The sequence below is a fragment of the Oncorhynchus gorbuscha genome, linkage group LG20 (assembly GCF_021184085.1).
Source record: "Oncorhynchus gorbuscha isolate QuinsamMale2020 ecotype Even-year linkage group LG20, OgorEven_v1.0, whole genome shotgun sequence".
Classification (NCBI taxonomy): Eukaryota; Metazoa; Chordata; class Actinopteri; order Salmoniformes; family Salmonidae; genus Oncorhynchus; species Oncorhynchus gorbuscha.
The window spans coordinates 232,205-256,310 of NC_060192.1; the positions used below are offsets into that span (position 1 = coordinate 232,205).

At 46.2% G+C, this 24,106-nt stretch overlaps 1 protein-coding gene across 2 annotated transcripts in view; it reads left to right on the plus strand.

Moving 5' to 3' along the window:
* LOC124006641 (zinc finger FYVE domain-containing protein 16-like) overlaps positions 1 to 24,106 on the plus strand; it is a 48,052-nt gene that overhangs the window by 11,185 nt on the left and 12,761 nt on the right. For both annotated transcript variants that reach the window (XM_046316689.1, XM_046316690.1), the window contains exons 3-4: positions 1,064 to 3,180; positions 6,002 to 6,098. In XM_046316689.1, coding sequence (XP_046172645.1) covers positions 1,064 to 3,180; positions 6,002 to 6,098 — 2,214 coding nt within the window. The remainder of the gene's footprint in view (positions 1 to 1,063; positions 3,181 to 6,001; positions 6,099 to 24,106) is intronic.

The window sequence follows — 24,106 nt, forward strand, 5'->3', positions numbered from 1 at the left end:
GCTACTGTCTCTATACAGGTTAGTTACTGCTACTGTCTCTATACAGGTTAGTTACTGCTACTGTCTCTATACAGGTTAGTTACGGCTACTGTCTCTATACAGGTTAGTTACTGCTACTGTCTCTATACAGGTTAGTTACTGCTACTGTCTCTATACAGGTTAGTTACTGCTACTGTCTCAATACAGGTTAGTTACTGCTACTGTCTCAATACAGGTTAGTTACTGCTACTGTCTCAATACAGGTTAGTTACTGCTACTGTCTCAATACAGGTTAGTTACTGCTACTGTCTCAATACAGGTTAGTTACTGCTACTGTCTCAATACAGGTTAGTTACTGCTACTGTCTCAATACAGGTTAGTTACTACTGTCTGAACAAATCAATACAGGTTAGTTACTACTGTCTGAACAAATCAATACAGGTTAGTTACTGCTACTGTCTCAATACAGGTTAGTTACTGCTACTGTCTCAATACAGGTTAGTTACTGCTACTGTCTCAATACAGGTTAGTTACTGCTACTGTCTCAATACAGGTTAGTTACTACTACTGTCTCAATACAGGTTAGTTACTGCTACTGTCTCAATACAGGTTAGTTACTACTGTCTGAACAAATCAATACAGGTTAGTTACTGCTACTGTCTCAATACAGGTTAGTTACTACTGTCTGAACAAATCAATACAGGTTAGTTACTACTGTCTGAACAAATCAATACAGGTTAGTTACTGCTACTGTCTCAATACAGGTTAGTTACTGCTACTGTCTCAATACAGGTTAGTTACTGCTACTGTCTCAATACAGGTTAGTTACTACTGTCTAAATACAGGTTAGTTACTACTGTCTCAATACAGGTTAGTTACTACTGTCTGAACAAAATGTATTCGGTAGCATGTTTTTAATTTCTGTATGTTGAGGGAAGGTCGGAGGGGTGTAGTGTTACGTTAAAATAAATATATATAGTTTTTTAAATGTGAAACTTGTGGTGTAATTTATTTGACAACTTGTCGCTCACTTGTTTTGCTAACAACAGAACTGATTAACGGATACTTTTCCCTTCCCCACAAGATGAGCATGAGTGCAGATCAGTCTCCCTGTCGCCTCCCTCATATCCCGGCCACTCTCTGGGCGCCCAGGGTTTCCTTCCGGAACCCTCCAAAGTTCCAGTTCCACACTCTCTCCCTGACCTCAACTCCCTGCACTACGGCTCTGCTTCCAGCTCCCCCGATCATCCTAGCCCCAGTTCTGTGGAGTGTGAGACCAAGGCCCAGCCCCTCACTGGGGTGGACCTGCTCTCCTCTGTAGACGGCCGGGGGTCAGCTAAGAGCTCTGCACCGCCCTGCCCAGACCGGGCCCTGAAGCCTGTGTGTGATCTGGTCAGTGACACAGGCTCAGCCCACCTCCTCCAGGCCAACAGCCACACCGCCTTCAGTAAGCTGGATGTGGCAGAGAGCCGGCTGGAGGAGGAGCTTCTGGTGGACTTCACCAGCCCCGTGGTGGCTTTGCCTAGGGAAGCCTCAGCAGGCCTGGGTCTGGGTCCCGGACATGGGAGTACTGAGGGGAGGGAGGCTCTTGACGGGGGAGGGGAGGTGCTGCTGGGGCTGGACTCTGGTGGTTATGCTGCCTCTCTCAGTCTGCTCGATGTGATTTTGCCAGCTGCTGTGGAGAGAGCCTGTGAGCCCACAAATCCCCCCTCGCTGAGAAACTCTGAGTCTGGAGAGACTGAGGGAGAGGAGGCGGGCATAGAGGTGTCACTTATCAACTGTCAAATGGAGAACTCACCTGACCACCAGGACCAGCCTGTAGTCCTGCCTGTTGCAATGGACACCAAGACAGAGGACACTCCCACGTGTGATATCGCCACAGATGTCAGGGACGAGAGCGAGGGGTACTCTGAGCTGGCTGAAGCAGAGAGTTCTGGAAGCTGCACTGGACAGGAACCTAACTCTGAGGACTGCAGTGGCTTTGTGTCTGAGAGCCCCTCAGCCCTGTCCTGCCTGCCCATGGCCGTGTCCATGTGCAGGGCCCTGGTGGCCTCCAAGAACCCTGAGGAGGCCATGGGAGGAGGGTTAGAGGTAGCTGAGGCTGTCCCAACTGAGAACTTAGAGGCAGAGTCCCTGTCTGCATCTGATGTGCAGGAGGAAGTCAGTCTCCCAGAGAACCCTGGGACTGTGGAGGATTGTACCAGCCCTGATTCTGCCCCTGAAGACTTCTCTGTCCAGTCCCCTAATACAGAGAGCCCAGAGATGACAACTATGCCTTTCCACCTGGCTGTCTCAGCTCCCCCTGTCTCCCAGGTCAGCTTCTCTCAAGTGGAGGTCCAGCCGGCCCCCATGTCTCCAGAGCGACCTGCGTCCCCTCCCTCAGTGCCCAGCCTAAGCCCGGTGGACCCCCCTGAGTTTGGCTTTGAGTACCTGCCGGAGAGTGACCAGGCTGGGCTGCTGGTGACTGATGAGGAGCTGGATGCTTTCCTCCGTGGGGAGGCTCAAGGTGAGGAGGACCAGGGAGTCCCTCACTGCGAGAGGCCCGGGGAGAACCTCCAGGACGAGGGCTTTTCCGAGCTCAATGGGGACCTGGAGGAGCGGCTGGTGGAGGAGGAGCTGCAGAGCTACAGCCGGAGCCGAGGGGAGGGGTTGGCCTACCCGGATAGCGACAGGACCTCGTCCGCGTCTGCAGAGGGGAGTGTGAGCTTAGCCCCCTCCATGCCCTCCCAGGACCCCAGTAGTCCCAGTAACCTCCCACCACCCTACTTTGGAGGGGCCCGACCCAAACAGCTGCACTGCCAAGCAACCAGGGCACCTCCAGCAGTAGGGGAGAACCAGGGGCCCAGTAGCCCCACAGATAGCACCGACGCTGGGGAGGAGGTGGACCAGAGCCCCTCTCCTCCCAGCCCCAATCTTGCTCAGGACCCCTCTAAACTGGGTGTGCCCTGCCCAGGGTACTCCCCAACAGAGCCCTACGTGAGCAGTGTGGGGTACAACGAGCTGTCGGAGCCCCCACCCTACCCCGGTGAGCCTGCTGAGGAGGGGTCTGGGTCCTCAGAGGGGAGGGAGGTGGAGGATGAGAATGGGCTGGGGTGCAAGCAACCCCCCTGGGTGCCAGATTCGGAGGCTCCCAACTGTATGAACTGCTGGCAGAAGTTCACCTTCACCAGGAGGAGGCACCACTGCCGGGCCTGTGGGAAGGTACGTAGCTAGATATGTCCTTGAAGGGACTTTCTTTTACCCTAATTCCTAGGGTCATAGTTTGCCCTACTGATAGCATTTTTGGTGTTTTGACTATATACTTTTTATATTCGGTGCATAGAAATATAAATAACTTCTATCTTGCAACACATAATAAAGAGCTGCAACTAAAAACTTAAATGAGTGACAGTCACAAAGACCTTGAATATTAATGAAAACTGAAGAAATGCAATCATAAGTGGCAATAACTTGCCTGCATAATTGCATATTCTGGGGACATTACCTGACTGTTACTCACTCCGTGAACTTCAATAAAGCAGCCTTACTGCGGTTTCCAATGCAGCACATTTCTGTGTTTACTTAATCAGAGGATTCAATTGTAATTGTGGATTAAAATGTGGAGCTGTGACCTAGCTGTGTTTCAGCTCATCCACTGACTCTCATTTGACTTCGACCTATCGGTCTCCTTGTAGAGAACACTTCTTCTGTTCATATCTCCTGTTTACAAAGCAACAGAGAGCTCACACCAGCCAAAACTTTGGACACACCTGCTCATTCAAGGGGTTTTTCTTCGTTTTTTACTATTTTCTACATTGTAGAATAATAGCGAAGACATCAAAACTATGAAATAAAACATATGGAATAATGTTGTATCCAAAAAAGTGTTAAAGCAAAATATATTTGAGATTCTTCAAAGTAGCCACCCTTTGCCTTGATGACAGCTTTGCACACTTTGGCATTCTCTCAACTATTGTCCAACTGCCGTGTCTTTGTGAGATGCAGATTTGGTGAACGGATGATTTCCGCATTCCAGGTGAAGCTGGTTGAGAGAACGCCAGAAGTATGCAAATCTGTCAAAGGGTGGCTACTTTGAAGAATCTAAAATATATTCAGATTTTTGGTTACCACATGATTCCACATGTGTTATTTCATAGTTTTGGTGTCTTCTATTAGTCTACTATGTAGAAAATAGTATCAATAAAGAAAACCCCTTGAATGAGTACGTGACCAACCTTTTGACTGGTACTGTATGTCATACTTGATCACGTAGTATGGCATGATATAGCCTATATGCTATATCCTCCCCGCTGCTATATATATATATATAACAAGGGCTATGAGTCAGCGATTCAGGTTCCAGCTCCTCTATAGAGCTCCAACTCTCTGAAGTATGAGGCCGGGGCTAAAGCCAGAGCTAAGACCTTAACAGCCTAGTGATTAAAGCAGCATTACACAAGAGTCCCAGGGGCTTTGACTCTATAGGCTTCTTACTGGAGCCCAACGGGATACAGAAGAGTAGTGTAATGTAGATTACAACCTGCTTTTACTTCTACACAAGTAATTGCAGCGCGATTTCCCCTGTAATTTACTTATTTTCTTTATGGGTCAGACACTTAACAAGGGATGAGTAACTTCGTGTACAGCGCATTCGGAAAGTATTCCGACTCCTTCACTCTTACCACATTTTGTAACGTTAGACTTCATCTAAAATGGAATTAATTGTTTTTTCCCCTCCTCAATCTACACACAATACCCCATAATGACAAAGTAAAAACAGTAATATGAATTTTAAAAACAGCCTGAAATCTCACATTTCCATAAATATTCAGACTCTTTACTCAGTACTTTTGTTGAAGTACCTTTGGCAGCGATTACGGTCTCTAGTCTTCTTGGGTATGATGCTACAAGGTTATCACACCTGTATTTGGGGAGTTTCTAACATTTGTTCTCTGTAGATCCTCTCAAGCTCTCAGGTTGGATGAGAAGCGTCCCTGAACAGCTATTTTTCAGGTCTTTCCAGAGATGTTCGATCGGATTTAATTCCGGGCTCTGGCTGGGCCACTCAAGGACATTAAGAGACTTGTCCCAAGGCCAGTCCTGAGTTGTCTTGGCTGTGTGCTTAGGGTCGCTGTCCTGTGGGGTGAAGGTTCACCTTCCAAGTCTGAGGACCTGCTCTCTTCATCTTTCCCTTGATCCGGACTAGTCTCCTAGTCCCTGCCGCTGTTTGAATTTTCTAGAGGAGTGGCTTCCTTCTGGCCACTACCATAAAGACCTGATTGGTGGAGTACTTCAGAGATTGTTGTCCTTTTGGAAGGTTCTCCCATCTCCACAGAGGAACTCTGGAGCTCTGTCAGAGTGACCATTGGGTTCTTGGATACCTCAACGCCCTTCTCTCCCGATTGCTCAGTTTGTCCAGGCGGTCAGGTATAGGAAGAGTCTTGGTGGTTCCAAATTTCTTCCATTTAAGAATGATGGAGACCACTGTGTTCTTGGGGACCTTCAATGCTGCAGAAGTGTTTTGGTACCCTTCCCCAGATTTGTTCCTCGACACAATCCTGTCTCAGAGCTCTACGGACAATTCCTTCGACCTCATGGCTTGGTTTTTGCTCTAAAATGTACTGTCAACTGTGGGACCTTATATAGACTGGTGTGTGCCTTTCCAAATCATCTCCAATTAATTGAATTTACCACAAGTGGACTCCAATCATGTTGTAGAAACATTTCAAGGAGGGTCAATGGAAGCAGGATGCACCTGAGCTCAGTTACTTACTAATACTTATGTAAATACGGTGTTTATTTTGTATTTTTCATATCTTTCGAAAAAATTACCTGTTTTTGCTTTGTGACTATGTGGTAATGTGGGTAGATTGATGAGGACAAAAATATATATATTTTTAGAATAAGGCTGTAACGTAACCAAATGTGCAAAAAGGGAAGGGTTCCTGACTAGTTTCCCGAATGCACAATGTATGGTGTAGAGGGCTGTGTTGTGTAGTGTTTTATCTCTTGCCTGACGGTTGTCCTCTCACCTGTGGCACAGGTGTACTGTGCCATGTGCTGCAACAGGAAATGCAAGCTGAAGTACCTGGACAAGGAGGCCCGGGTGTGTGTCATCTGCTTCGAGACCATACACAGAAGTAAGACCCGTGTGTGTGTGTGTGTGTGTGTGTGTGTGTGTGTGTGTGTGTGTGTGTGTGTGTGTGTGTGTGTGTGTGTGTGTGTGTGTGTGTGTGTGTGTGTGTGTGTGTGTGTGTGTGTGTGTGTGTGTGTGTGTGTGTGTGTGTGTCTATTATGACTCCTGGTTGGAGAGTGTGTGTGTGTGTGTGTGTGTCTCTATTATGACTCCTGGTTGGAGTGTGTGTGTTTGTGTGTGTGTGTGTGTGTGTCAGTCAGAGTTTCTGATAAATACAATTTCTGTCCAAATTGTCCTGGGGAGAAAAAAAAATCCCCTTGCTAAAGTAAGGCTTATTATTCATGGGAATAAATACCAGTCGATGTGCTCCATCTTCAAAGCTAAATATAGGATTTTCCCCGTGTCCAGTGTGCCCGCCAAGAGGCGATTCTCTCTTTAAAACAGAGTAAGGACCGCTTCAAGGTCGCACCTTCTTGACACTAGAAAAGCCTGGCCTCTACGTACTCCCCTTCGAACCAAATACCAAAGACACGTCTTCTGGTCATCAAAATTCTAACAGTCAAATAAATACAATATTATATATGCTATCGGAAGAAGAAGAATTTAGTTGTGTTTACGAAGGTCTTACGTAACATTAGAATCCGAAAAACAATTTAGAAGAACATGATAGCTTATTCATTAGTTTGTTACTGTAGCTAAATGTGGGGGGAAAAGAAGACTAAAACCTTCCACAGTTTTAAGTGTTAAATCCATCTCAAAGATATACATTATAATTTCATTTTGGTAGGTCTTAAGAATCATTATTGAGCCATGATTTTTTAAAGTTGTATTGTGTTACTAGTCTTTGTTTAATGGCCTGAGCAATGCTGCTGTGAGTGCTCAGGCATTGTGCGCATGGAAAAGCATGGTTATTCTTGGAGAACATTTTGAAATCGAGCTCACCTCTTGACATCAAATGTCTGTATAGGAGGATTTGAAAAAAGTGATGGTTCCTTCCCTGCCCGTGTCAATTCCAAGCTGCACCAATCTCTTCATGTACAATTTATAATATTGTCATCCATCAGACTATTGTTAATTTAATCTGGTCTTTAGGCTAACTATTCTGAACAAAAATATAAACTCAACATGCAATAATTCAAAATATTTTACTAAGTTACAGTAATTGAAATAAATTCGTTAGGTACTAATTTCACATGACTGGGCGAGGGCGCAGCAATGGGTGGGCCTGGGAGGGCATAATCCCAACCACTTGGGAGACTGGCCCATCCACTGGGGAGCAAGGCCCAGGCAATCAGAATTTAGTTTTTCCCAACAAAGGGGCTTTATTACAGACAAATACTCCTCAGTTTCATCAGCTTTCCGAGTGGCTGGTATCAGACAGTCGCGCAGGGGAAGAAGGCGGATGTGGAGGTCCAGGGCTGGCGTGGTTATACATGGTCTGTCCTGGGTTGGCGTGGTTACACGTGGTCTGTCCTGGGTTGGCGTGGTTACACGTGGTCTGTCCTGGGTTGGCGTGGTTACACGTGGTCTGTCCTGGGTTGGCGTGGTTACACGTGGTCTGTCCTGGGTTGGCGTGGTTACACGTGGTCTGTCCGGGGCTGGCGTGGTTACACGTGGTCTGTCCTGGGTTGGCGTGGTTACACGTGGTCTGTCCTGGGTTGGCGTGGTTACACGTGGTCTGTCCTGGGTTGGCGTGGTTACACGTGGTCTGTCCTGGGTTGGCGTGGTTACACGTGGTCTGTCCTGGGCTGGCGTGGTTACACGTGGTCTGTCCTGGGCTGGCGTGGTTACACGTGGTCTGTCCAGGGCTGGCGTGGTTACACGTGGTCTGTCCTGGGCTGGCGTGGTTACACGTGGTCTGTCCTGGGCTGGCGTGGTTACACGTGGTCTGCGATTGTGAGGCCATTTGGACGTACTGCCAAATTCTCTAAAACGTTGGAGCCGGCTTATGGTAGAGAAATTCACTTTCAATTCTCTGGCAACAGCTCTGGTGGAAATTTCTGCAGTCAGCATGCCAATTGCACACTCCCTCAACTTGAGACATCTGTCGCGTTGTGTTATGTACGAAACTAGTTTCGATATAGTTTAGGTGTGGTTTCGATGGGGTCATCCGCTGCGATGGCTGACTAGCAGTGAATGAGGGGCACAAGAAAAAGAAAAGCCTGTTTGTGATATTAAGATTCTAACTTCTACGAGTGTTTTCTTCCAAGACGTCATACACCCATGTCACGGATGTATACGTATCGTATCTGCTATTCTACAAGACCACCATCAGATGTGTGTAGCTCAGCTGACTGCTCTGTATGGCTCTGAACCACCATTGTCTGGCTCCTCCCAGAAGAACATGAAAGGAGCCTTTGATGTCTGAAGAACACACTAGAGTATTCACAGCCTGGTGTTTGTCTCTGTAGAGTAGTTGGTAGGCCTCAGCCTAACTCAGCCCCGGGGCTTATGGAACTCTATGGTGAATGATTCAAGGAAAGTATCCCAGTTTATGTTCCCTCTGAACTATAAGGTCACTTAGAAGGAATGTCAGACAAGGTCTCTCAACTATTTCAACTTGGAGTGCTTACTGAACCGAAGTAATATCCAAGAACAACTCTGAAGAAGAAGCAAAACGGACGGTGTTTTACAAGAGTTGTTATTTATGTGCCCTCCCCAAAAAAATCGCTACTGGTAAAATTTCAGGTCTGCTGAGCGCAAATTTGAATGTTGTGAAAATTCTGTTCAACTTCCTGGTCGCGTTTACTGTGAACACTGAGGCTGTACCAGCTTTTAAAGTTAGTTTTAAGTGGCCAAGTAGGCTACTGTGGCTGTTTGATCTAGAGGTCGACCGACTTCAACGCCGATACCGATTATTGGAGGACCAAAAAGTCCAATACCGATTTTCTTTTCTTTTTTAAACATTTATTTATTTGTAATAATGACAATTACAACAATACTGAATGAACAATGAACACTTCTATTTGAACTTAATATAATACATAAATCAATTTAGCCTCAAATAAATAATGAAACATGTTCATTTTGGTTTAAATAATGCAAAAACAAAGTGTTGTAAAAGTGCAATATGTGCCATGTAAAAAAGCTAGCGTTTAAGTTCCTTGCTCAGAACATGAGAACATATGAAAGCTGGTGGTTCCTTTTAACATGAGTCTTCAATATTCCCAGGTAAGAAGTTTTAGGTTGTAGTTATTATAGGAATTATAGGACTATTTCTCTCTCTATACCATTTGTATGTCATTAACCTTTGACTATTGGATGTTCTTATAGGCACTATAGTATTGCCAGTGTAACAGTATAGCTTCCGTCCCTCTCCTCGCCCCTACTTGGGCTCGAACCAGGAACACATCGACAACAGCCACCCTTGAAGCATCGTTACCCATCGCTCCACAAAAGCCGCGACCCTTGCAGAGCAAGGGGAACAACTACTTCAAGGTCTCAGAGCGAGTGACATTTGAAATGCTATTAGTGCGCCCCGCTAACTAGCTAGCCATTTCACATCGGTTTCAAAATATATACTTGTGTATTGATTTTAAAGAAAGGCATTGATGTTCATGGTTAGGTACATATTGGTGCAACGAAAGTGCTTTTTTCGCGAATGCGCTTGTTAAATCATCACCCGTTTGACGAAGTAAGCTGTGATTTGATGAGAAATTAACAGGCACCGCATCGATTATATGCAACGCAGGACAAGCTAGTTAACCTAGTAATATCAACCATGTGTAGTTAACTAGTGATTATGTTAAGATTAATTGTTTTTTATAAGCTAAGTTTAACGCTAGCTAGCACCTTACCTTGGCTCCTTGCTGCACTCGCATAACAGGTAGTCAGCCTGCCACGCAGGCTCCTCGTGGAGTGCAATGTAATCGGCCATAATCGGTGTCCAAAAATGCCAGTTACCGATTGTTATGAAAACTTGAAATCGTCACTAATTAATCGGCCATTCCGATTAATCGTCCGTCCTCTAATTTGATCATAATGTAGTCCTGCCAGAGTGGCCTACCATCAAAAACAAAGGAGAAAATGCATCCCATAACATTTTAACATGGACATAGCTGTTCTATCATTCAGCCTACAGTAGCAGCCAATGTGTGGTGTTCAATGTAGGCCTACAGTCCATGAGACCTTTGGAAAAAAAACATGTCGGGCTTGACATTAACCTGTTTATCCACTTCACCTTCAGACAATGAGGTGACTGAAAATGTTGTTTGATGCAAGAAACCAAATAAAATGCATTATTATTCTCAGACCATTTACAGAGAATCGGAGAAATGATGCTACTCTGGCTATTAACTACTTAATTTATTCAAGCCCGTCTCAAAACACAACACTACCCACTTTATGGCAAAGCTCTTTACCTGACTGCTTTTTGTCTAGAAATGTACACATTTTGCACTTTTGTAAAAGCAATCACTCCTCTATTGCTGACTACAAATAATCTATAACTGGACTAACTAGCAAAACTAGCATAACTCACTAACTAGCAAAGGATATGAACAAAATGCACACTTGGCTGCATGCAACTCTCGCTTCGATCTCAAAACAAGCTAATCTACTCACGACCGCTCATGCTGTTAACACAGTCCAGTTCAAAGTAAATGGTACAGATCCATATATGGCAATGGTCTATTTGCATACAGTACCAGTCAAAGGTTTGTCGCCACCTACTCATTCAAGGGATTTTCTTTATTTTTACTCATTTATACATTGTAGAATAATAGGAAAGACGTCAAAACACACCAAAAAAAGTGTTAAACAAATCAGAATATATTTTAGATTCTTCAAAGTAGCCACCCGTTGCCTTGATTTGATTTAACAGTTTTATTTAACTAGGCAGGTTAAAGTTAAGAACACTTCTTATTTTACAATGACTGCCTGAGAACAGTGGGTTAACTGCCATGTTCAGAGGCAGAACGACTGATTTTTACCTTGTCAGTTCGGGGATTCGATACACCAACCTTTCGGATACTGGCCGAACACTTATAACCACTAGACTACCTGCCGCCCCTTGATGACAGCTTTGCAGAGAATGCAAAGAGTGTGCAAAGCTGTCATCAAGGCAAAGGGTGGCTACTTCAAAGAATCTCAAATATAAAATCTATTTTGATGTAACATTTTTTTGGTTACTACATGATTCCATATATTATTTCATAGTGATGGCGGCAGATGAATGGCACGACAATGAGCGTCAGGATCTCATCACAGAATCTCTCTAGTTGTCCGTAGCTTATGCCTTCCCATACTATATCTCCGCCGCCGCCACCATGCGGCACTGTGTAAATAACGTTGACTTCAGTAAACTGCTCGCCTCCACGTTGCCATGACGCCATACACGTGGTCTGCGGTTGTGCGGCCGGTTGGACGTACTGGCAAATTCTCTAAAACTACGTTGACATGAAATGATCTGGCAACACCTCTGGTGGACATTTCTGCAGTCAGGATGCCAATTACACTCTGCATCGACTTGAGACATCTGTGGCATTGTGTTTTAGCGTGGCCTTTTTGTTGTCCCTGGCTCAAGGTGCATCTGTGTAATGATCATGTTTTTAATCAGATTCTTGATATGCCACACCTGTCAGGTGGAATTATTATCTTTTGCAAAGGAGAAATACCCACTAACAGGGATGTAAACAAATTTATACACTCAATTTGATAGAAATAAGCTTTTTGTGTGTATGGAACATTTCTGGTATCTTTTTTTTCAACTCATGAAACATGGGACCAACCCTTTACATGTGTTTTTTGTTTTTGTTCAGTGTAGATCTACTGCAGCTCTGCTTGGTTATTCTGCACCGGTCTGTGTAGAGTATGGGCTGAGTCATGCATTTCAATGCAATAGAATCCTACTCCGTTCTGCCTACAACAAAATCTTTGTGTAGTTAGTTTTGGACACCAAGTCTTGCGTAGTTCGTTTTTGTTTGGGTAAGTTGCATTGAAAGTGGCTAATATTGCGTTGATTCGATCACAATTGCCACAGTAAAGGGAAACGTTGATAGTGTTAACAAACAGGGAAAACTGTATAAAGCTGAGTGAAGTTCAATCTGGTGCTTCTTTCCGTGGGCTGATATTTTTTTGGCAGTCCTAGTGGAGCTTCCTCGGCAGTCTCGGGGCTACTGCGCACCGCTCAGCTTAGAAGGAACATTGGTTGCTGTACTCTAGGAAGCATCCCAATGGACCCTGGTCAAAAGTAGTGCACTATAGAGAATGGAGTGTCATTTGGGACAGAGCCTTAGACTATCTAGAGCAGCACATGACTGATGAATAGCACTTTGTTAACTGGTAGTTCTGCTTGTTTGTGGCTTGGTCACAGTGTAGGCTAAGGAGTGGCATAAGGTTGTCTGAAAATGTCACTAGTTGTCATCCTTGTTTCCTCAATTCCTCTCAAAGCTCTCATTGGAGGAGAGGATCCAAGGTCCCTCCCTCAGACTTCATCTAATTGACCTTCCAAGGACGGAGGAAGCAAGGACTTGACAACTAGTGAAGTTTTTAGACAGTCTAAGGGGGGGGTCTGTAAAATTAGCCAATTTATCCTTGAGATCCTTGACAACCCACTGCCCCCAAGTCATTGTCACGTTGTCAAGTTCGTCAACCCCCCACACCTCTCGTGGGACCCGGTTGTGCCTTTCCTGTACAGAGATTGAGTGTGCCCGGGATTCAAACATGCATGGCTCAAAACGGTCACTGGTTGAGTGTCTGTGGCAAGCTACCTAGTTTAAATGTCAACAGTACTGCCACAGCAGCACAACACTTGATTGACATCAATATTTAGTCTGGTTGGCTGATAGCCTACGCACAGCAGCACTTCATCATTTATTAAATGAAATACATTTGCTGAAGTTGTTGAACAGGCAGCAGTAATTCTATAATTCAGAATAGCCTACTACAACATAAGTAGGCCTATAATCTAGCTACAGAGGATCAATAGCCTACTACAACATGAGTAGGCCTATAATCTAGCTACAGAGGATCAATAGCCTACTACAACATGAGTAGGCCTATAATCTAGCTACAGAGGATCAATAGCCTACTACAACATGAGTAGGCCTATAATCTAGCTACAGAGGATCAATAGCCTACTACAACATGAGTAGGCCTATAATCTAGCTACAGAGGATCAATAGCCTACTACAACATGAGTAGGCCTATAATCTAGCCACAGAGGATCAATAGCCTACTACAACATGAGTAGGCCTATAATCTAGCCACAGAGGATCAATAGCTTCTTTTAAAAATGGCCTAGCTGTGTATTGTGTGCAGCCCAATAACAAGGCACAGCCTACAGTGGGGAATGTGTGGCAAATCTGTCAGTGAACAGCATGGAGACAAAACAGGCCTTTCGCAATATTTCACATACAATCACGGTAACGCACCAGTTGGAGAGCAAATGGTTCCCGCTGAAAAGAAGACTAATCTGTCTGCAGTACACTACTAAAATATTTTTATACTTTGACCTGCCACCTGAAAGGTCTGTGCAAAGCCCTTCTGCTCTCCTGAACAACGACTTTGGCCTTCCACTGAGGAGCTGCACATAGAAACACAATGACTAGAACATCCATCCCCATTTGAAAATAATGCTTTCTTATTTACCCACCGATGGTGGTGTTGCTAGGAGGCCAGGGTATCCTGTCTCGCCTAGTGCCACTCTAGCCAACTAATCAGTCATTTCTGTTGCTTTACAATGTTATTGGTGAGTGGTGAAAAATCAGGTGGAAAAGAGAAGCGTTTCTGTTCTATGTATTCAATTTCTATGGTTCTGCTTCCCTGGTCAGGTGAATGACTTTCTCCTCTCCAGAAACAGAGCTGAGGTTAGAGTCAGGACAATATGACTGGTGCAGAGAAAGGGGCGGATCTGGAGGTATGTAGTTATGGCTGGAAGGAGTTAGGATGTTTGTGTGTGTGTGTGTGTGTGTGTGTGTGTGTGTGTGTGTGTGTGTGTGTGTGTGTGTGTGTGTGTGTGTGTGTGTGTGTGTGTGTGTGTGTGTGTGTGTGTGTGTGTGTGTGTGTGTGTGTGTGTGTGTGTGTGTGTGACGGGAGCCACCTGTCGCAGTGAGCATGTGATGCATGCGCACACACACACACACACACACATTGACTCCGTCTCTGGCATGGGCACACATGTCCAGGGACAGGCTATTTCCGTCCCCTTGTCTAGTGTGTGTGTGTGTGTGTGAGGGAAAGAAAGAAAAGGGGCCATCCACTTTGATTGGGACTGAGGGCAGGAGCAGGGTGATGCGACGCTCCCTCCCCCTCCATTACTCTCCCCATTGCGCTCATCAGTATTGGGAGCAGTCAGTCTGTGAGGCTCACAGTACACCTCCCCTGCCAGCCTGGAGTCTGCAGCTAACAGCCCAGCTGGGAGAACAGCGCTAGCTTCAGTCAAGCTAGCACCTACTGTAATATGGCTAATATACTTTGCTTCAGTTAGGCTAATACAGCCCATTTACATTCAGCCAACAAGGGCTAACGTCTGTAAGGCTAAGTTGGTTAGCGTGACCAAGGGGACCTACAGAGCTCCGAGTTTGGAGGAGTGAAAGCAAGGTAAGATGGGACGCCCTATGAATTTTTTAAAAGAGAAGAACAAGAAGCCTGGTGCTTCTAGCTCACACTGGTTTATCTGTTATGATCTGATTCTGTGTACATGTTGTTGTGGTGTGCAACACACACACACACACACACACACACACACACACACACACACACACACACACACACACACACACACTGGATTCAGTTTATTTCTCTGATCTATATGGGCTTGTTGAGTGCTCCTAGAGGACACAGACTGCTGCGCTTTTTATGCCGTGTCATTGTCTCCTCTCAGAAAGATGAAGGTGAAACTTTTAAACTCTCTCCTCAGTCTCTCTCTCTTCTGTTGTGCTATTGATCTGTTGTTGTGAGTAGTGCTCTTAACCCAAGCTAATAGCCTAACTAGTGTCTGCGCTTGTGTGGCTTCATTCACGTGTGTGTGTGTGTGTGTGTGTGTGTGTGTGTGTGTGTGTGTGTGTGTGTGTGTGTGTGTGTGTGTGTGTGTGTGTGTGTGTGTGTGTGTGTGTGTGTGTGTGTGTGTGTGTGTGTGTGTGTGTGTGTGTGTGTGTGTGTGTGTGTGCCAGTGTGCCAGTGTGCCAGTGTGTGTGTGTCGTGCAGGTAGTCTGACGGACTGTGTTAGCTCGGGCCTGTCCAACCAGGCCACTAAAGATGATATGATGTTTAATCAATATAATGAAGGCCAGAGCCCAGTCAGCACTTCACACACACACACACACACACACACACACACACACACACACACACACACACACACAGCAGCTAGCGGACGAAGCACGGCATCGGGTGTCCAGTTAGGTTAGGGGTGTCAAACTAATTTAGCCCCTTGGGCCACATTTGGTCTCCAGTGATGTCCGCAGAGCTGCATTGGAAATGTGTTATATTTCAATGCTGTCAAAATTTACAAAAGAGAGTCCTCTATCCATTGTTTTGGGAATTTTCAATACTCCCTGAGTGCTTAGCTTTAATGGGATACTTCGGGATTTTGGCAATGAGGCCCTTTTATCTCCTTCCCCAGAGTCCGATGAAGTCGCGGATACCATTTTTATGAGACCGTGTCCCGTATGAAGTAAGTTAGAGGGTTTTTCGCAAAGCCAATGCTAACTAGGGCAATGACTGGAAGTATATGTGTATCTGCTAGCATGCCTGGCCTGATCTGAGTGAGGCCACCACTCGCTTTCCTGGAATCAACTCCCCCACTCTCTCTCTCCATCCATATCCCACTCTCTCTCTCCATCCATATCCCACTCTCTCTCTCCATCCATATCCCACTCTCTCTCTCCATCCATATCCCACTCTCTCTCTCCATCCATATCCCACTCTCTCTCTCCATCCATATCCCACTCTCTCTCTCCATCCATATCCCACTCTCTCTCTCCATCCATATCTCTCTCCATCCATATCCCATCCCTCTCTCTCTCCATCCATATCTCCATCCATATCCCACTCTCTCTCTCCATCCATATCCCACTCTCTCTCTCCATCCATATCCCACTCTCTCTCTCCATCCATATCCCATACTCTCTCTCTCCATCCATATACTCTCTCTCTCCATCCATATCCCACTCTCTCTCTCCATCCATATCCCACTCTCTCTCTCCATCCATATCCCACTCTCTCTCTCCATCCATATCCCCTCTCTCTCTCCATCCATATCCCTCTCTCTCTCCATCCATATCTCTCTCCATCCATATCCCACTCTCTCTCTCCATCCATATCCCACTCTCTCTCTCCATCCATATCCCACTCTCTCTCTCCATCCATATCCCCTCTCTCTCTCCATCCATATCCCACTCTCTCTCCATCCATCCATATCCCCTCTCTCTCTCCATCCATATCCCACTCTCTCTCTCCATCCATATCCCACTCTCTCTCTCCATCCATATCCCACTCTCTCTCTCCATCCATATCCCACTCTCTCTCTCCATCCATATCCCACTCTCTCTCTCCATCCATATCCCACTCTCTCTCTCCATCCATATCCCCCTCTCTCTCATCCATATCTCCACTCTTGTTCTCTCCATCCATTCCTCATCCACCCTTGCCTCCATCCATATCAGAGCCAAACTCTCCATCCATATAGTGTCCACTGTTTTAATCTCCATCCATATTCCAGTAACTCTCTCCATCCATAAACAGGGCAGTCTCCATCCATATTTTTCTCTCTCTCCATCCATATCCCACTCTCTCTCTCCATCCATATCCCACTCTCTCTCTCCATCCATATCCCACTCTCTCTCTCCATCCATATCCCACTCTCTCTCTCCATCCATATGATCTCTCTCTCCATCTATCCACTCTAAATTGCTGTCCATCCATGTCTGTTTTAACTGAGGCTTGGCCATATCCCAGGTCTCTCCATCCATATGTTTTGATTACTTCCATCCATTATGTTTCTCTCCATCCATATATCCATCCATAAACTCTCTCTCCATCCATATCCCATCCTCTCTCCAAATAATGTTGATTCTCCATCCATAGCACAGAACATTTTCTCCATTTATTTAACTCTCTTTATCCATAATATCCCACTCTCTCTCTCCATCCATACAAGTTCTCATCTCCATCCATAACTCTCTCTCTCCATCCATATCCCACTCTCTCTCTCCATCCATACCACAGAATTCTCCATCCATATCCCAATTCTCTCCATCCATATCCCACTCTCTCTCTCCATCCATATACAATGTCTGCAAAATCCCATCTCTCTCCATCCATATCCTCTCTCTCTCCATGATATCCATCCATATCCACTTTTTCCATTCCACTATGATAAATGATCAGATCTCATCCATATAGATATACTCTCTCTCTCCATCCATATCCCACTCTCTCTCTCCATCCATCCATCCCACTCTCTCTCTCCATCCATAAAATGGGTCCATCCATATTACTCTCTCTCTAGACATCCACATCCCGTATGTCCTCTCCATCCATATCCCAGCTGTCTCTCCATCCATATCCCACTCTCTCTGTCTCTCATTATTCTCTCATATTTACTATAGCCTATTCATTCACCCTTGCCTGATGTACAATAACAGAGCCAAACTTAACCGTAGTGTGCTGACTGTATTAATTTCACAGCACAGTTCCAGTAACTATGGTGGATGCAGAACCAGGGCAGTGCGTCGTGGTTTTTCTGTGGTGTGAGAAGGATAGCTCGCATCGCCAATGTGATGCAGGGCTTCCATCTGTCGACGTTAAATTGCTGTATAGGAGTGTCTGTTTTAACGTGAGGCTTGGCCAGGAGAGGTGGTGGAACAGTTGTTTTGATTACTTGTCACCATTATGTTTACTTAGGCTATATACAATAAACGCTGTTAGGACATGGCAAACATCCCGTGAAATAATGTTGATTCGCTACAGCACAGAACATTTTTTTTTTTTATTTCACCTTTATTTAACCAGGTAGGCTAGTTGAGAACAAGTTCTCATTTGCAACTGCGACCTGGCCAAGATAAAGCATAGCAGTGTGAACAGACAACACAGAATTACACATGGGGTAAACAATTAACAAGTCAATAACACAGTAGAAAAAAGAGGGGGAGCAAATGTTCAAAATTCACCTTCTGCTACATTGCTGTGCAAAGTTTGAGGCATGGAAAAGCTTCCGCACAGGTGGTCAATCCAACGCTGTCGTTTCATTGGAAAAGCTTCTGGTGGTCAATGACGCTGTCGTTCCATTGGAAAAGCTTCTGGTGGTCAATGATGCTGTCGTTCCATTGGAAAAGCGTCTGGTGGTCAATGACGCTGTCGTTCCATTGGAAAAGCTTCTGGTGGTCAATGACGCTGTCGTTCCATTGGAAAAGCTTCTGGTGGTCAATGACGCTGTCGTTCCATTGGAAAAGCTTCTGGTGGTCAATGACGCTGTCGTTCCATTGGAAAAGCTTCTGGTGGTCAATGAAGCTGTCGTTCCATTGGAAAAGCGTCTGGTGGTCAATGACGCTGTCGTTCCATTGGAAAAGCTTCTGGTGGTCAATGACGCTGTCGTTCCATTGGAAAAGCTTCTGGTGGTCAATGACGCTGTCGTTCCATTGGAAAAGCTTTTGGTGGTCAATGACGCTGTCGTTTCATTGGAAAAGCTTCTGGTGGTCAATGACGCTGTCGTTCCATTGGAAAAGCTTCTGGTGGTCAATGACGCTGTCGTTCCATTGGAAAAGCGTCTGGTGGTCAATGACGCTGTCGTTCCATTGGAAAAGCTTCTGGTGGTCAATGACGCTGTCGTTCCATTGGAAAAGCGTCTGGTGGTCAATGACGCTGTCGTTCCATTGGAAAAGCTTCTGGTGGTCAATGACGCTGTCGTTCCATTGGAAAAGCTTCTGGTGGTCAATGACGCTGTCGTTCCATTGGAAAAGCTTCTGGTGGTCAATGACGCTGTCGTTTCATTTGTATTATACAGTGGCTATATTTGGATACAGTGTAGGCTAGCCTGTTTTTTTCCCAGCAATTTATTTTGTGAAAAGCCAAATTTGTATTGTATTTATTTATCATAACATCCCTATGAATAGCCTATGTTAACAAAGGCCTAGATTGTACAGTGCCTTAAGTATTCCTCACCCGTTGACTTTTTTCACATTTTGTTCTGTTACTCCCTTATTCTAATTGATTAAATAAAACAAAATCCTCAGCAATCTACACACAATACCCCAACATGAAAAAGCGTTAAATGTTTTTTTTGCCATTTTTAGCAAATGTATGAGATTTAAAAAACAAACATAATTTTTTATTTATTTACATAAGTATTCAGACCCTTTGCTATGAGACTCTAAATTGAGCTCAGGTGCATCCTGTTTCCATTGATCATCCTTGAGATGTTTCTACAACTTGACTGAGTCCACCTGTGCTAAATTCAATTGATTGGACATGATTTGTAAAGGCACACACCTGTCTATATAAGTTCCCTCAGTTGACAGTGTATGTCAGAGCAAAATCCAAGCCGTGAGGGCGAAGGAATTGTCCGTAGATCACAGAGACAAGATTGTGTCGGCACAGATCTGGGGAAGGGTACCAAAAAATGTCTGCAGCATTTGAAGGTCCCCAAGAACACAATGGTCTCCATCATTCTTAAATGGAAGAAGTTTGGAACCACAAGACTTTTCCTAGAGCTGGCCCCATCGGCCAATCTGAGCAACTGGGGAGAATGGCCTTGGTCAGGGAGGTGACCAAGAACCTGATGGTCACTCTGACAGAGCTCCAGAGTTCCTCTGGGTAGATGGGAGAAACCTTCCAGAAGGACAACCATCTCTGCAGCACTCCACCAATCAGGTCTTTATGGTAGAGTGGCCAGACGGAAGCCACTCCTCAGTAAAAGGCACATGACAGCCTGCTTGGAGTTTGCCAAAAGACACCTAAAGACTCTCAGACCATGAGAAACAAGATTCCCTGGTCTGATGAAACCAAGATTGAACTCTTTGGCCTGAATGCCAAGCGCCATGTCTGGAGGAAATCTGGAAACATCCCTAAGGTGGAGCATGGTGGTGGCAGCATCATGCTGTGGGTTTGTTTTTCAGCGGCAGGGACTGGGAGACTAGTCTGGATCGAGGCAAAGATGAACGGAGCAAAGTACACAGAGATCCTTGATTTAAGGATCTCCGACTGGGGTGAAGGTTCACCTTCCAACAGGACATCGACTCTAAGCACACAGCCAAGACAACGCAGGAGTGGCTTCGGGACAAGTCTCTGAATGTCCTTGAGTGGCCCATCCAGAGCCTGTACTTGAACCCGATTGAACATCTCTGGAGAGACCTGAAAATAGCTGTGCAGCAACACTTCCCATCCAACCTGACAGAGCTTGAGAGGATCTGTAGAGAAGAATGGGAGGAGCTCCTCAAATACAGGTGTGCCAAGTTTGTAAAATCATACCCAAGAATACTGGAGGCAGTAATTGCTGCGAAAGGTGCTTCGACAAAATACTGAGTAAAGGGTCTGAATATTTATGTTAATGTGAAATATAGATGAGCAAACATTAAAAAAAAAAAATGTTTTGCTTTGTCATTGGGGTATTGTGTGTTGATTGATTGAGGATAACAACAATTAAATCAATTTTACAATAAGGCTGTAAAGTAACAAAATGTGGAAAAGGTCAAGGGGTCTGAATACTTTCCGAAGGCACTGTTCCCTAAAAGTGGTTTGTTCATTTGAACCGGTTCTATTTTTGCCTCGGTTTTTTCAGGCTGTTTCAAACCCCAACTACACATTTTAAAATGAGACCGTGTGAGATTATCAATGACTTTATATTGCTTTAGAGTCATATTTTTATGAGAATTAATGTAAAAGTAAATATGAAATGGTATGTATAATACACCCACGACCTCCTATGGTTTTAAATACACCTTCGAAAGGCATATGATTCTCTCCTATGGTTTTAAATACACCTTCGAAAGGCATATGATTCTCTCCTATGGTTTTAAATACACCTTCGAAAGGCATATGATTCTCTCCTATGGTTTTAAATACACCTTCGAAAGGCATATGATTCTCTCCTATGGTTTTAAATACACCTTCGAAAGGCATATGATTCTCTCCTATGGTTTTAAATGCTTTATTATAAACTGGGTGGTTCTGGGAGCCCTGAATGCTGATTGGCTGAAAGCCATGGTATATCAGACCGTATGCCACGGGTATGACATGTATTTTTACTGCTCTAATTAATTACTTTGGTAACCAGTTTATAATAGCAATAAGGCACCTCGGGGGTTTGTGGTATTGCCAATATACCACGGCTAAGGCTGTATCTGGGCACTCTAGGTTGTGATGTGCTTAAGAACAGCCCTTAGCCGTGGTATATTGGCCATATACCACAACCCCTCGGGGCCTTAATGCTTAAAAATGACACTTTAAAGACAGTCCGGGTTACCCGGGGGAAAAAGTTATTTTAATTCTAAGAGTGGAACATTTGTAAAATACCCATGTTTGTATGCCAACTCTCCTCCTCACTCACTCTTTACCTGCCTTACCTCTCCCTCTATCTCTCGTCCCTATCTCTCTCTTCTCACCTCCCTCTATTTAATTACTTTCTATCTCAGTTTATCCCCCTCTCTCTCTCACCTCCGGGGTCTCTATCTCTCTCACCTCCCCCTCTCTATCTCTCTCACCTGTCTCTCTCTCTCTCTAGGTTGTCTCTCTCTCACCTCCCCCTCTATCTCTCTCTCTCACCTCCCCCCTCTCTCTCTCTCCCTCCCCCTCTATCTCTCTCTCTCACCCCCTTTAATCTCTCTCTCTCACCTCCCCCTCTATCTCTCTCTCTCACCTCCCCCTCTATCTCTCTCTCTAACCTCCCCCTCTATCTCTCTCTCACCTCTCCCTCTATCTCTCTCTCCTCCCCCTCTATCTCTCTCACCTCTCCCTCTCTCTCTCTTTCTCTCTCACTCTCTCCCTCTCTCTCTCTCACCTCCCTCGATCTCTCTCACCTCTCACCTCCCCCTCTATCTCTCTCTCTCACCTCCCCCTCTCTCTCTCACCTCCCCCTCTCTATCTCTCTCACCTCCCCCTCTCTCTCTCTCTCACCTCCCCCTCTCTCTCTCTCTCACCTCCCCCTCTATCTCTCTCTCTCACCTCCCCCCTCTATCTCTCTCTCACCCCCCTCTATCTCTCTCTCTCACCTCCCCCCTCTATCTCTCTCTCTCACCTCCCCCCTCTCTATCTCTCTCACCTCCCCCCTCTATCTCTCTCACCTCCCCCTCTCTCTCTCTCACCTCCCCCCTCTATCTCTCTCTCTCACCTCCCCCCTCTATCTCTCTCTCTCACCTCCCCCTCTATCTCTCTCTCTCACCTCCCCCTCTATCTCTCTCTCACCACCCCCCCCTCTATCTCTCTCTCTCACCTCCCCCTCAATCTCTCTCTCACCTCCCCCTCAATCTCTCTCTCACCTCCCCTCTCTCTCTCTCACCTCCCCCTCTCTCTCTCTCTCACCTCCCCCTCTCTCTCTCTCTTACCTCCCCCTCTCTCTCTCTCTCTCTCACCTCCCCCTCTCTCTCTCTCACCTCCCCCTCTATCTCTCTCTCTCTCTCCCCCCTCTCTCTCTCACTTCCCCCTATCTCTCTCTCACCCCCCCTCTATCTCTCTCTCTCACCTCCCCCTCAATCTCTCTCTCACCTCCCCCTCTATCTCTCTCTCTCTCTCACCTCCCCCTCTATCTCTCTCTCTCACCTCCCCCTCTATCTCTCTCTCTCTCACCTCCCCCTCTATCTCTCTCTCTCTCACCCCCCTCTATCTCTCTCTCTCTCACCTCCCCCCCTCTCTCTCTCACCTCCCCCTCTCTCTCTCTCTTACCTCCCCCTCTCTCTCTCTCTCTCTCACCTCCCCCTCTCTCTCTCTCACCTCCCCCCTCTATCTCTCTCTCTCACCTCCCCCTCTCTCTCTCTCACCTCCCCCCTCTATCTCTCTCTCACCCCCCCTCTATCTCTATCTCTCACCTCCCCCAATCTCTCTCTCACCTCCCCCTCTATCTCTCTCTCTCACCTCCCCTCTATCTCTCTCTCTCACCTCTCCCTCTATCTCTCTCTCTCACTCTCTCCCTCTATCTCTCCCCCTCTATCTCTCTCTCTCTCACCTCCCCCCTCTCTCTCACCTCCCCCTCTCTATCTCTCTCACCTCCCCCTCTCTCTCTCTCTCCCTCCCTATCTCTCTCTCTCTCTCACCTCCCCTCTATCTCTCTCTCTCACCTCCCCCTCTCTCTCTCTCTCACCTCCCCCTCTCTCTCTCTCTCACCTCCCCCTCTCTCTCTCTCTCACCTCCCCCCTCTCTCTCTCTCTCACCTCCCCCTCTATCTCTCTCTCTCACCCCCCTCTATCTCTCTCTCTCACCCCCCTCAATCTCTCTCTCACCTCCCCCTCTATCTCTCTCTCACCTCCCCCTCTATCTCTCTCTCACCTCCCCTCTATCTCTCTCTCACCTCCCCTCTATCTCTCTCTCTCACCTCCCCCTCTATCTCTCTCTCTCACCTCCCCTCTATCTCTCTCACCTCTCCCCCTCTCTCTCTCTTTCTCTCTCACCTCTCTCTCTCTCTCTCTCACCTCCCCCTCTCTCTCTCTCTCTCTCTCTCACCTCTCCCCTCTCTCTCTCTCTCTCTCTCTCACCTCTCCCTCTCTCTCTCTCTCACCTCCCCTCTATCTCTCTCTCTCACCTCCCCCTCTATCTCTCTCTCTCACCTCCCCCTCTATCTCTCTCTCTCACCTCCCCCTCTATCTCTCTCTCTCTCTCACCTCCCCCTCTATCTCTCTCTCTCTCACCTCTCCCCTCTCTCTCTCACCTCTCCCTCTCTCTCTCTCACCTCTCCCTCTATCTCTCTCTCACCTCTCCCTCTATCTCTCTCACCTCTCCCTCTCTCTCTCTCTCACCTCCCCCTCTCTCTCATCTCCCCTCTCTCTCTCACCTCCCCCTCTCTCTCTCTCTCTCTCTCACCTCCCCCCTCTCTCTCTCTCTCTCTCACCTCCCCCTCTCTCTCTCTCTCTCTCTCACCTCCCC